A 14,409-nucleotide genomic window follows, 5' to 3' on the forward strand; every position below is an offset into this window, starting at 1 on the left:
TCTAATTGTGTTATCTGTTATCCATTAGTTAACCTGTGCCATATAGCCGTTTTTCAATTTCCGCCATTGCTCCACAGCAGCTTGTTTATATGAACTATAGTAGTGTTTCTGAAGCAAGCAGGGCAACAGTAAATGATATTTTCATTACTTTAAAACACTTAAATTTTTTTGGTGTTACTGTTCCTAAAAGAACATTAAGGCTCGTCTCAATTTTGTTAAAAAACATCTCAATGATTGCCAAGAGTTTTGGGAAAATACCTTGTGGACCGACGAGACAAAAGTTGAACTTTTTGGAAGGTGCGCGTCCCGTTACATCTGGCGTAAAAGTAACACAGCATTTCAGAAAAAGAACATCATACCAACAGTAAAATATGGTGGTGGTAGTGTGATGGTCTGGGGTTGTTTTGCTGCTTCAGGACCTGGAAGACTTGCTGTGATAGATGGAACCATGAATTCTACTGTCTACCAAAAAATCCTGAAGGAGAATGTCCGGCCATCTGTTCGTCAACTCAAGCTGAAGCGATCTTGGGTGCTGCAGCAGGACAATGACCCAAAACACACCAGCAAATCCACCTCTGAATGGCTGAAGAAAAACAAAATGAAGACTTTGGAGTGGCCTAGTCAAAGTCCTGACCTGAATCCTATTGAGATGTTGTGGCATGACCTTAAAAAGGCGGTTCATGCTAGAAAACCCTCAAATAAAGCTGAATTACAACAAATCTGCAAAGATGAGTAGGCCAAAATTCCTCCAGAGCGCTGTAAAAGACTCGTTGCAAGTTATCGCAAACGCTTGATTGCAGTTATTGCTGCTAAGGGTGGCCCAACCAGTTATTAGGTTCAGGGGGCAATTACTTTTTCACACAGGTTTGGATTTCTTTTCTCCCTAAATAATAAAAACCCTCATTTAAAAACTGCATTTTGTGTTTACTTGTGTTATCTTTGACTAATAGTTAAATGTGTTTGATGATCAGAAACATTTTGTGTGACAAACATGCAAAAGAATAAGAAATCAGGAAGGGGGCAAATAGTTTTTCACACCACTGTATCTAGATAGATAGATAGATAGATATAGATATATATTGAGGTATATTCTAATATTTTATAACAATTCTAACAAATAATTAAATTTCTATTGTTAGATCTTTACAGTCAACTATCCTTATTGAGTGGATTGCAGCTTTCACTCACTTTACAAAATGTGAGTATAGATTAAAAAAGTGTGTTTTATGTAGTTTTATTGTAGTTTTATTCAGCTTCAGCTAATGGCAAATATATATCTCCCTTTGGCTATCTAGTCGTATCTTTATAAGTCTGATTTAATGCTTTTTTTTTATAAATTAAATGGGTTGTTCACCTTCCAAACACTTTTTTTCAGTTCAGTTGTTTTCAGATTGGTCGCCAGAAATTGCTTTCCATCTTTTATTCTTTACCGTTTTTCTAAAACGTAATTTTATGTATTTATAGAGCGCCAACATATTGCGCATCACTGAAGTTTAAAATTAAACTTTAAACTTCAATATTAGAAAAATGATTATAAATAGAAAATACAAAGTAATTGATAAAAAGTATTTTTTTCTGAAAACAACTGAAATGAACAAGGTGTTGAAAGATGAAAAACCCCTTTAATTAAATTTATTACAGTTGGATACCAAAGCAAACACATTCCATATGTTCTTCTAAACAGATGGAAAGTGCATCACTTTGTGCTGCAGGCAAAGATACAATATTTCAAGCAGCAACAAATCTTGAGGAAGCAGCAAAACTAGTTCTTTCAGGGTAAGAATAAACAATACTCTGTGAAATAATTTTTTGGTGTAATTATGTTTCCATCTTATTAATGTAGCACTTAAGTAGGAAATGCATGATGATGAGAACAGATATTTCTGTTTCTCTCTTTATCTCACTCTTTATCTTTTTCCAGTTTTACAATGTCTTCAGTGGAATTTCTTCACTAACTATGAACAATTTGGATTATTTCCACATTTTTTTCCCTTTTATGCAGAAGTGTTATCTCAAATTGTGGTGAACTATCTAACACATATTCTCAGATTTCAGTGATATTATACATGGATCATTGTACTAACTTCCTGGTTTATTTACTAATTCATTGCTTAATGATATGAATATATTTTTAACTTCTTAATGTTAATTGCGTGATTATACTAGATGTTCATGGCCAGAGTGCATAAATACAAAAATGTCATACAAAGGGAATATACAAGCATTTTTTGAACAAGCTGTGTGCTGCAAATACCTTTTAGGGCTACATGTGGCCTACTATCTCCAGCTGGAGAGCCTTGAGCTACTACTGTATGAGAAATAAAAACTATGGCAACCCACTAATACCACAATAAAGTAGTAAACAACTTGTGCTTTCTTCTTTACTGATAATTTACAAATCCATCTGGCAAATGAGCTGCCCATTGTTCATTTGTGTATATATTTTTATTGCTGTAGTTTTAAATACTGTAGCATTTTGGATTACAAATACTGTTTTTTGTTTTTTTTCAATCGTAAGTACTGACAAACTTGCTTAAATGTTTTCTAAACATTCTTCTGGGCCTTTAAAATGATGCATTATGAGTCCAGGCAGCTAATTTACAAACACAATCGCAAATGGAAAGATCTCAAATAAAAATTCAGCAATGAGTGCCAATGCACCTATTCAAGCCTCACATACGCCACAAAAACTACATGCTGCAAATTCTGTGTGATTTTGGTAAATCAGATGATATTATATGTGCATTCAGCAATTTATGCCAGATGCTATTTTGCAGCACCCACTATTACACTTGAATTTTGGAACAAAATACTGTCTTGGTAAAAATATGGCATTATGCACCCCAAATTGCATTGAGTTTGTAAATGATCCCTCACCATTACATCCAAATGCTAATGTCACTGCACTACCCACATACCCCATCACTCCTCACAGCGATGCACAGCTAATTTTATGTGTGTCTTCAAAATTTAAAATAATGAAGATCATTTTGCAAAATGTTTTTCATAACCAGGGCTGTACAAATTTGAACTATTGTCTATAGGTGGACGTTCACTTTGAAATATGATGGTACTATCAATAAACTAAATAATCATAGCAAAGCTGTACAACAAAACCAGTAGTCATGCCATTAGATCCTGGATGCATTATCTGTCCAATATAAAAGTTATTGAGTTCTATATGAATTCTATATGGCTAAAAGTATTAGGGCACTACTTTCTCAAATTTTGAGAGTTTTGACTGAGGATATGCAATATTTACTCACTATACGAGATGCTTCAGCAATCGCCCTCTCTCCTAGATGTTTCTGCTTTATAGTCACTTCACTTTCAGTTCACAAGGGAACCTCCATCAGGACTGAAATATGTTGAATTGACTTTTTGGAAAGGTGGCAACATATGATGGTACCATAGCAAAAAGCCTTTGAGCTCTTTAGTACTACCCAGTCTACTGCCAACATTTATTACTGGAGACCACATGGCTGTCAATTAAAGACCCTTGTCAATTACTGAGTGGTTTAAGCAGGTGGTAGTTCCAGGGTTCCCTAGTACAGCTGCATGCAGATCATCTTTCATATGCTAAACTTACTGTGTAATAATAAAGTTCAGCATCCCTATAACAGAAATAATCCATGACTTTAAATTTCATACTTGCAGCAAAACTTTTTGAAATATTTTTTTCCACATATCATCCTGTACTGCGCTCTTTAACCTCATGGAACCCAAACAAGCAGCTGTGTCTGTGACCCAATATTATATATATGCTGCTACATTCAGATGCATAGTCACACTAATAAAGAGTTATAAGAGTTGCTGGTTCCAGGCCAGCTAAACTCATTTTGTTACTTTTATTTAAACAATGTTGACTGCAGCAGAGAATTTGGATATTGGTTCTAGTATTGGTAATATTTCTTCATCATTATTAATATGGATGTAGAGGATACAAGATTCAACTACTGGAAAGACAACAAAAAACACTGGATAATTACATAAGTGGAGGGTGCTTTTATCTGAGAACATCTCAAATGCTACTATTTGTCTAATGCCTTTCTTCTATAGTTATGTAGCTATTGTACTTTCCTCCTTCCTACGCTCCCTTATCTTAAATTGTATATTTCAGTCATCTTCTTCTTTTCACAGGAGGTGAGTACCAGTTTATTACAGCCTTCTAATTCACCCCTGCATACCGAGCACTCTGTAAAGCCCCTATTCTCAACAAGCATTGCAAATGTTAAACTGTGCAGTATGATGAGCTATACATTTATGTATCTGTAATCTTGTGAGTTAAGGAGTCCTGGCCTAATGTCTAACCTGGCCTGGCGTCTAACATGGACTAACCTCGGAAAGGAGCTTAAATTGAAAAATCACCAAAAATACTGCTGCAAGGTGAACCTGTCCTCGTTTCTCAGAAACAACCATACTTAAGAACTCTGCCCTAGCAGAATGATGTGTCCATGCTAAAATATATGTACACACAAGTACAAGATGGTGTACAGTAAAGGCAGAATATATATATATATATATATATATATATATATATATATATATATATATATTGTGACAAAGAGCTATGTCCCAATAGGCTGCCTGTATATGATGGGAGGTATATAGCACCCAGCCTGAGGTATTGGCTCCTTTAAATCTCCAGGGTAAGACAGGTTAGGACCCTGGAGCAAGGATATAGTTCAGTATGCTGCCCAATTAGTCCGCAGGTGGGGCTGTTTAAGGGAGCCTGGCGGGGAGTGGGTGTGTGTTGTACTGGGAGTCAGAGAGAACCTCTGAACATACGCTGTGAAGTGTTTTGTGAACAAACTGTGTGTTTGACTGCAACTCCAAATGGCAAATGTTTGTTACCATCGCAAGGAACTTTCCTATGGACTGTAACACTGCAAACCGGTGAGGTTTACATTATTATTTGACTGTTTAGCACGGAAATTGTGCCTGTTTAAGTTGTCTGGTTTGAACAATAAAACCCCAGGCAGGAGCCTGTTTCACTTTTGTTGCAAACCCAAGCCTCCTGTCTCCTCTGTAAGAACTGTTTTACCTGAGCCCTACCGGCTGCTTTGAGCTATTCCCCACAAATGGTGTTTCGGATGCGGGCAACAGAGAGACAGTGAGCATAATAGGACAACCATTGTTAAAAGGGCAGTGCTATCTGCTGCAGACTGTGGGAGTTGTAGTTCAACAACATGGAGGAACTTGTGTTGCAGCTGGCCAAAGTCAATGCTAGTCAGCAGGAGGCAAATGCTGCCCAGCAAGAGACCAATACCATCCAGAGGCAGAGTATGGCCACCCAGCAAGAGACTAATTGTTTGCTTGCAGCTCAACTGACAGCATTAGCAAAAGCGGTTGAGGCTGATCGACAACTCTTGACGGATGTGGTACAGCAGATGATTGCACTGGGGTCCAATGTGTCGAGTGGGGCCCCTAACACAGATAGCTCCATTAAGGCCAGTCGTTTTCTGCAAAAGATGACGCCACATGATGATGTTGAGGCATATCTGCATACTTTTGAAAGGACTGCCGAGAGGGAGTCTTGGCCCAAGTCCCAGTGGGCAGGTCTGGTAGCGCCTTTTCTGACTGGGGATTCGCAAAAGGCATACTTTGATTTGACCATAGCCGATGCCAAAGACTATGACAAGTTAAAAACGGAGATACTCCACCGCTTGGGTGTCACCTCAGCCGTGCGAGCTCAACGGGTGCACAAGTGGTCATACCAGCAAGAGAGGTCTCCCCGTGCCCAGATGTATGACTTAATTCATCTTGTGAAAAAGTGGCTGCAGCCAGAATCTCTGTCAGCTCCTCAAGTCGTGGAAAGGGTCACTATGGATCGCTTTCTGAGAGCTCTTCCGCCATCCTTGAGGAGATGGGTGAGTCATGCAGATCCCCAGACAGCCGATCACCTGGTGGAAATGGTGGAACGTTATATTGCCGCTGAGGACAACTTAGGATCGTTTCCACAACACCGCAAGCCAGCCACAAAACATCCATCTGCAAGGTCCCCAGGAAAAGCCAGTGATTCGTTGCCTCAGGATACTGGGGCTGACCAAAAGGCTATAGAATGGTCTAAAGGAGCTGACAAAACTCAGCTGTCCCCTCCAACCAAGGGTCGAGGCCAAGTGCAATGCTGGCGATGTAATGAGTGGGGTCATGTTGCTGCCAGGTGCCCACTACCTGCAGAGCCCATGGATTGTCACTCGGCTCAGCAGGTGTCGTTGTTTGCTCACCCTGCGTGCACCGCAGACACTGACTTGCATATGGCGGTGGTAAAGGTGGGTGGAAAGTCTGTTCAAGCTCTGTTGGATTCCGGGAGCTTAGTCACAATGGTGCACGCCAGTTTGGTAAGCCCAGACCAAGTTAATGAACGTAATCTTGGGGTGCTCTGTATTCATGGAGACTGTAAAAGTTATCCCACTGCTATAGTGACATTTGAAACTGTTACTGGTACTGCATGTCATGAAGTGGGTGTTTCCTCTGTTTTGATGCATAGTGTAATTTTGGGACGAGACTTTCCCCTCTTTTGGAAGCTCTGGGGAAAGGAAGGTTCTCCACAGGGGTCTGAGAAAGGCATTCCTAAGGATGCACCAGGGGTTTGTAAACCTAACTCAGAGGTAGTAACTGAAGGGGAGACCATGCTTGAAGCAGATAATTTTCCCCTAGAGGTACTAGCAGGTGAAACAGAGTTGCCCTTGGAGCCCTCCGAAGCATCCGATATGCCAGACTTGGAGGTCTCTCGGGTTAACTTTGGAACAGCCCAAATGAGGGACCCTACCCTGAATAGGGCCTGGGAAAATGTTAAGGTAATTAATGGTGAACCTCAGGAACCTGGGGCTGAGAGTGTATTCCCTCATTTTTCTGTCAGTCAAGATTTACTGTATCGGGTTGACAAAGTCCAAGGGGGGGTGGTAGAGCAGTTGTTAGTGCCCCAGCCCTATAGGCGAATGGTCTTGGACCTGGCCCACACTCACCCCCTGGGTGGTCACCTACGTCAGGAGAAAACCCAACAGCGAATTTTACAAAGGTTTTATTGGCCCGGTATATTTGCGGAGGTGAAGGGGTATTGTGACTCTTGCCCAGAATGCCAACTGTCTGCCCCGGTACCTCACTTCCGTAGCCCTCTAGTGCCATTGCCTATCATTGAGGTCCCATTTGAAAGAATTGCAATGGACTTGGTAGGGCCACTGGTTAAGTCAGCTCGGGGCCATCAGTATATTCTCGTAATTATGGATTATGCTACGCGGTATCCTGAGGCAGTCCCTTTAAGAAACACAGCCTCCAAAAATATTGCTAAAGAGCTGTTCTATATGTTTACCCGCACTGGCATTCCTAAAGAAGTCCTCACAGACCAGGGTACACCCTTTATGTCTCGGGTTATGAAGGAACTATGTAAGCTCTTGAAAATTAAGCAGTTAAGAACTTCTGTTTATCACCCCCAGACTGATGGGTTGGTAGAGCGCTTTAACAAAACCCTGAAAAACATGTTAAAGAAGGTGGTAGATAAGGATGGGAGGGATTGGGACTGTCTCCTGCCATACCTTATGTTCGCCATTAGAGAGGTGCCCCAGTCATCCACAGGTTTTTCGCCCTTTGAGCTATTGTATGGTCGTCATCCCAGGGGTCTCTTGGATGTAGCAAAAGAGACCTGGGAGCAAGAGGTAACACCCCATAAGAGTGTGGTGGAACATGTTACCCTCATGCAGGATAGAATTGCTGCAGTCATGCCCATAGTCAGGGAACACATGCAGCAAGCACAGAAGGCCCAGAGTCGGGTTTACAACCGTTCAGCTAAGGTTCGAACTTTCAACCCTGGGGACCGAGTATTGGTTCTTGTCCCAACAGTTGAGAGCAAGTTCCTGGCTAAGTGGCAGGGCCCGTATGAAATAATCGAGAAAATAGGTGAGGTGAACTATAAAGTTTACCAACCAAATAAAAGGAAGAAAGAACAGCTTTACCACGTAAACTTAATAAAACCCTGGAAGGACAGAGAAGTCCTCACGGCTATAATTCAACCCCTTCCTCCTACCCAGGACGGTATACAAAAGGTGAAAATAGCTGAAACCTTGTCAGAGCCACAAAAGCAAGAAGTCAGGGAGTTTCTGCAAAGAAACACTGAGGTGTTTTCTGACATACCAGGTTGTACAAATTTGATAAAACATGATGTCATTACTGATCCTCAGGTTCGGGTCCGCCTTAAGCCCTATCGGATCCCAGAGGCCCGTAGACAGGCAGTCGACGAGGAAGTGCAGAGGATGCTGGATTTGGGGGTAATTGAGAAGTCTGTAAGTGAGTGGAATAGTCCCATTGTGCTTGTTCCTAAACCAGATGGGTCTATACGATTTTGCAATGACTTCAGGAAGGTAAATGAAGTCTCAAAGTTTGATGCTTACCCTATGCCAAGGGTTGACGAGTTGATTGAACGACTAGGTCCTGCTAGGTACATAACAACTCTTGACCTAACTAGAGGGTATTGGCAGGTACCAATGTCAGAAACAGCTAGGGAGAAAACAGCCTTTTCTACCCCACAAGGGCTCTTCCAGTATGTTCGTATGCCATTTGGCCTCCAGGGGGCCCCAGCCACGTTTCAAAGAATGATGGACCAAATTCTTAGACCTCATCAACATTTTGCCTCTGCTTATTTGGATGACGTGGTCATTTTTAGCAGGGATTGGCAAAGTCACCTCCCCAGAGTACAGGCCGTCCTAAATTCCATTAGAGAAGCAGGCCTGACGGCAAATCCCAAGAAATGTGCCCTAGGTTTGGAAGAAGCCCGTTATCTGGGGTACACTATAGGGAGAGGTGTTATCAAGCCTCAAGTGAACAAGGTGGAGGCAATTAAAGACTGGCCCCAGCCACTCACTAAAAAGCAGGTTCGTACTTTTCTTGGTATGGTGGGCTATTATCGTAGGTTCATTCCAAATTTTGCAAGCAGGGCTGCTCCTTTGACCGACCTGACCAAAGGGAAAGGGTCCACAATGATTAAGTGGGGTCCAGAGGCAGAGGAGGCATTCCATGATTTGAAAGTGGTTTTATGCCAAGATCCAGTGTTGGTCGCACCAGACTTCAAAGAGAAATTTGTTGTGCAAACTGATGCCTCTGGTGTTGGATTAGGTGCGGTATTGTCACAGTTAGTTGGGGAAGAAGAGCATCCAGTGGTCTACTTGAGCAGGAAGTTGACCCCTGCAGAAAAAAAATTATAGTATTGTTGAGCGGGAGTGCTTAGCAATTAAATGGGCACTGGAAGCTTTGCGGTACTACCTTCTGGGCCGCCAGTTTGTGCTCATTACGGACCACTCTCCCTTAACCTGGATGTCACAGGCAAAAGAAAGAAATGCAAGGGTCACACGTTGGTTCCTTTCCTTGCAGAATTTCAATTTTACAGTGGAACACCGAGCAGGCAAACTGCAAGGTAATGCAGATGCCTTGTCAAGGGTCCACTGTATGGTGGCTAATGGTGTCCGAAACCCCGGGTTCGAACAGAGGGGGGAGGTATGTGACAAAGAGCTATGTCCCAATAGGCTGCCTGTATATGATGGGAGGTATATAGCACCCAGCCTGAGGTATTGGCTCCTTTAAATCTCCAGGGTAAGACAGGTTAGGACCCTGGAGCAAGGATATAGTTCAGTATGCTGCCCAATTAGTCCGCAGGTGGGGCTGTTTAAGGGAGCCTGGCGGGGAGTGGGTGTGTGTTGTACTGGGAGTCAGAGAGAACCTCTGAACATACGCTGTGAAGTGTTTTGTGAACAAACTGTGTGTTTGACTGCAACTCCAAATGGCAAATGTTTGTTACCATCGCAAGGAACTTTCCTATGGACTGTAACACTGCAAACCGGTGAGGTTTACATTATTATTTGACTGTTTAGCACGGAAATTGTGCCTGTTTAAGTTGTCTGGTTGAACAATAAAACCCCAGGCAGGAGCCTGTTTCACTTTTGTTGCAAACCCAAGCCTCCTGTCTCCTCTGTAAGAACTGTTTTACCTGAGCCCTACCGGCTGCTTTGAGCTATTCCCCACAAAATATATATATATATATATATATATATATATATATATAAAGAACAGAACAGGGAACAGAAGTGGGAATTTCACATTTGGATGAGGGAAGGGGAGGATGAGAGAATGACATGAGGTAAGGGTCAATGAGTGAAACTGTAAAAGTGGGGAAAAAGGAGTGGGGAAAATAAATTATGATAATGACACATAGGGGAAAAGGAAATGAAAGGAAAATGAGGAAGGTAGAGATAAATGCACAATGGGAGGAAGAAGAGAATGGCATATGATGACATCAAATGAGGAAGAGAAAAGGGATAGAATAGAAAATATGGGAATTCTATGGCATGAATTGAGATGCTAAAGAAAGGACACACATGCACAAATGGAAAAGGTAAAAAAGAAGTGCAACTAGGAGCAGTTCATGTACCAACTAGACATGACATCCACAATCCGGGACAGTAATCAATACTAGAACCAGGTCTTATGGTACTGAAACCAACAAAATATGTTTGTTCGATATTTATGATCATGCATTCAGAACAGATAAGACTTCTGTATACCAGGACACAAAGGGTAACATGAGTTTGCTATTAGCACTTTTTGTAATGTATACGACATCAGTGCAGTAATTTTATAGATTTTTTTATGTTTGGTCATTGCACCTAAGGTACAAATAGAGCAAATCCATTATTGGATGTGTTACTTTCTTTTTACCCCGCTGTTTACTCTAACTTGGTTTGCATTGATTTCATGGCAATTGAAAGCCCAATTGTTTTTTTGTAACTCATGCATTCTCTCTCTCTTGACGCCAGCTTGCTAGAGGCACTGTTTTAATCTTTTCTAAACAGATTGGTGAGGGATGGCAAAGCAGATTAGTAAAGGCTGTGTATTTGTTTTAATGTTGGTAAACTTAATATGAATCTTTGGAATGTGATTGCAGTCATCCCTGAATAATACAAATGTTGTTGCCTTCATATTTTGAGGATGTATATGTTATATATTAACTAATCAATATGGAATATCCTACGTTTAATTAAATTGCATGGTGGAAAGATAAAACTCAAATGCATTTAGAATGTTGCTCTGATTTGAAGCTTTATTTAAACCTTTACTGGGGGGCACTTAACTGGCAAGCCTGGATTCAAGGAAACCCAGATACAATAGTATAATCTACACTGGCATGATGGTATATTTGTGTTACTTTTGTAACCATGTAAAGGGTTCAGTTATCCCAAGTGTTTTTTTTACCTTTGGCTTGGAAAAAATGTATATTAAAAAGATATTGTTATGTGATAAAACAACTCTTTTGAATAAAAATGTCAATGTTTCCATATTTGGTTTAATTTCCTGGTACTCATGATTATTTCTGTCTCCTAAACCAAAAGAAGTCCTGCCTTGCGCTATGGCAACAATTCTGAATAAACTCAGTATCAAAGTCACTATACCCTAAAATAAACTTCCCTCTATCATAAAGCCTCATACACTGTAAGACACGCCGGGAGATCCTCCTGCTTCCTTACCTCCCGGTGCATCTCTTCTGGGTTGAGGTGGAATGTCCAGCGCTGACGTTACCAATCTTCGTAGTGATGCTGGCGTCACTTCGCCAGCGTCGTGATGCTTGCATCATGACATCATCATTCGGCATGAAATTTTAATTTTGGCGCCAAAATTCCCTTTAAAAAGCCAAATTGCCATTTTGACAGTGCCCAAGCTGGCTTCTGTTTACAGACCCTGCTGAAACGTGACTTTCTATTTGATTACTTTGTTTTTTGACTCCTGCCTGTTTTTGACCTTGATTCCTGCTGCCTGATTCCTGCTGCCTGATTGACCACATTTTTTGTCTAATCCTTGGCGGTACCTCATTTCGGACTTGTTGCTACCAAACACACTTCTCCTTGGTTCCGCAGCAGAAAGCCCGGGGCCCCAAAAGGGCGTTGAGTGTACCCGCCGCCTCCTAAAGGTTCCTGATTGACGAATACGTTACATACACATTTACTGCACTGCTACTTGGCTTTTATGAACAAAATAATAAAGCTTAGTTTAAGATGGACTGATGAAGACATATAGAACAAAAAAAATAGTTTTTTTTCTCTGATTTAAATCTTAATGAGCCGTACATCAAAATTCGGATTTGTGTAATTTTAGAGGTTTTTTTTTTCTTCTTCCATTAAAAAAACCCCCCACAAACGTTACCTTATTTGTGTAAAAATCCAAATTTAAAAACTTGAATGGATAAAATCATTGAGAAAAAAGCCTCTAATATCTCGAAAAAATTGAGTTTACAAGCTCAAAAAACTGGAAAAACTCAAATTTAATAAATTTGTTGTAATATTGCCTAGTACAACTCCCATTGACTTCTACATGGCTTCTCAGGCTTTTTGATGCTGACATTTTACTTTCAAGTTTTTCACTTTTTTTTTATCTTAATAAATACTCGATTTGAAATTATAATGGCGCATGTGAGTTTTAATGCAAGAAAAAAACTTGAATCGCAGTAACAACAGCCCCTATACTGTGAGCATTGTGTCAAAGAACAAGAAAAAGTCAAATTCACAGATAGCTGGACACCCGGTCATCGCTCCAGTTCTGTAAAAAATGTACTGTATGTTTAATCTGCAGTGCTACCATGTTGCTTCATATTCTAGGGGTACCTTGTCCTAGCACATTTTCAGTGCAGTTAAGATAGAAATGCGCTAATTCTGGACTGGTCCAAAGTACCACTGGGAAATTAAGAAACATGAGAATGCAGTGCAGACATGTACCCTGGGCCATTGCATTGCATTGGAGTGCTGGCCACGGGTTCCAGTTTACCAATTAGAGTCTCTGGGGGAGCTAAACAAATTGCATCCCCAAACTGAATTACTAAATTACTTTTTAGTTAAAGGGGTTGTTCACCTTCAAATCAATATTTGGTGTGTTGCAGAGAGCGATACTCTGAGACAATTTGCGATTGATCTTAATTTTTTTGTTTTATATGCTTTTTTAAAAAAAATGTTTAGGGTCTTGGTTAAGCTGCTCTCTAGTTTGGAATTTCAACACTTATCTGGTGGCTAAGAATTAATTTAACCTAGCATCCAGGCACTGGATTAAATAAGAGATTAGAAAATGAAAAGAAGAGGCTTTAAATGAAAAGATAAAATAATAGATAAGAGAAAAAAAGAGTGATGTAAAGGTTGCTAAGAATGGAACATTATATAACATACTAAATGGAGATCACTAACCCCATCAGCCAAAACTGTTGCTCTTTCGGGCTATAATTTTATTTTTACTTTCTATACAGAGCCTCTCCTACTGCCATCTCTTGTTCAAACCATTGCCTGGTTGTTAGAGTAAATAGAACCATAGCAACCAACTAGCTGCTAAAATACCAAATGGACAGCTGCGGAACAAAAATCTAAATAACCATAAACCATAAAAAAAAAGACCAATTACCACAGCATATCAATGTCTACATCATATTTAAAGTTAATTTAAAAGTTTAATGTAAAAGTTAATTTAAAGGTGAACCCCTCTGAGCAACATTTTAAGACGTATAGACAGTCAGCCGTAGATGTTTTTGAACATAAATATAGTATGTATTATACTTAATTATATTATATATGATTAATTGAAATAATATTACAGCTGTTTGCATGTTGTACATAAAAGTGAAATTCTTTATGACACTATGATAGCTTTTATTTAGTACAGGTATGGGATCCGTTATTCACAAAACCCGTTATTCAGAAAGCTCTGAATTACGGAAAGGCCATCTACCATAGACATTTTATACATATAATCCACATTTTTCAAAAAGATTTCCTTGTGCAGTGCATTGTACTTGATCTGAACTAAAATATAATTAATCCTTATTGGAAGCAAATCCAACCTATTGTCTACATGATTTTTTAGTAGAATTAAGGTATGAAGATCCAAATTATTGAAAGATCCGTTACCCTGAAAACCCCAGGTACCGAGCATTCTGGATAACAGGTTCCATACCTGTATTAGAGAAATGCATGTAACAATTATAACTTATTTAGTTTAATTGAACTAAAGGCAATTAATCAAATTTTGCCATAATTTATTTTACACTTTGCAGAAATCAAGTTGCTAGTTGGGGTAGTAAGACAAAAAAGCCCTGTAACTGCACCAGATCTCAGTGTCTAAAACTGTAAGTAACATTTCATTATTTAATAATACCTGTATTCTAGTCTAGTCATTCTGAATACAATTAACTAATACTTAACTGTACAGGTTTATTTACATTTCCTGGATCCTAGAGAGCCAGAACAAAGCTGAAATAAATAATAGAATAATAGAATATTATACTTGCAGACATTAAAGCAAAGAAGGATAGGTGTTGCTCATATCCTATACTTATAAACTAACTGGGGTTATTTCCCCAATTTTCCAATAGGAAAGTGCCCCGTTCTCTGA

General features: G+C 39.9%; 1 protein-coding gene across 2 annotated transcripts in view; it reads left to right on the forward strand.

Moving 5' to 3' along the window:
- The window catches only part of tesmin.L (testis expressed metallothionein like protein L homeolog), a 31,827-nt gene that overhangs the window by 4,340 nt on the left and 13,078 nt on the right, over window positions 1-14,409 (forward strand). Inside the window, exons 2-4 of one of the 2 annotated variants that reach the window (XM_018257672.2) lie at window positions 1,140-1,198; window positions 1,685-1,776; window positions 14,072-14,143. In XM_018257672.2, coding sequence (XP_018113161.2) covers window positions 1,685-1,776; window positions 14,072-14,143 — 164 coding nt within the window. In that variant the 5' untranslated portion in view covers window positions 1,140-1,198. The remainder of the gene's footprint in view (window positions 1-1,139; window positions 1,199-1,684; window positions 1,777-14,071; window positions 14,144-14,409) is intronic. The other variant, XM_041590016.1, reaches the window with a different exon arrangement.

The sequence above is a fragment of the Xenopus laevis genome, chromosome 4L (genome assembly GCF_017654675.1).
Source record: "Xenopus laevis strain J_2021 chromosome 4L, Xenopus_laevis_v10.1, whole genome shotgun sequence".
NCBI lineage: Eukaryota > Metazoa > Chordata > Amphibia > Anura > Pipidae > Xenopus > Xenopus laevis.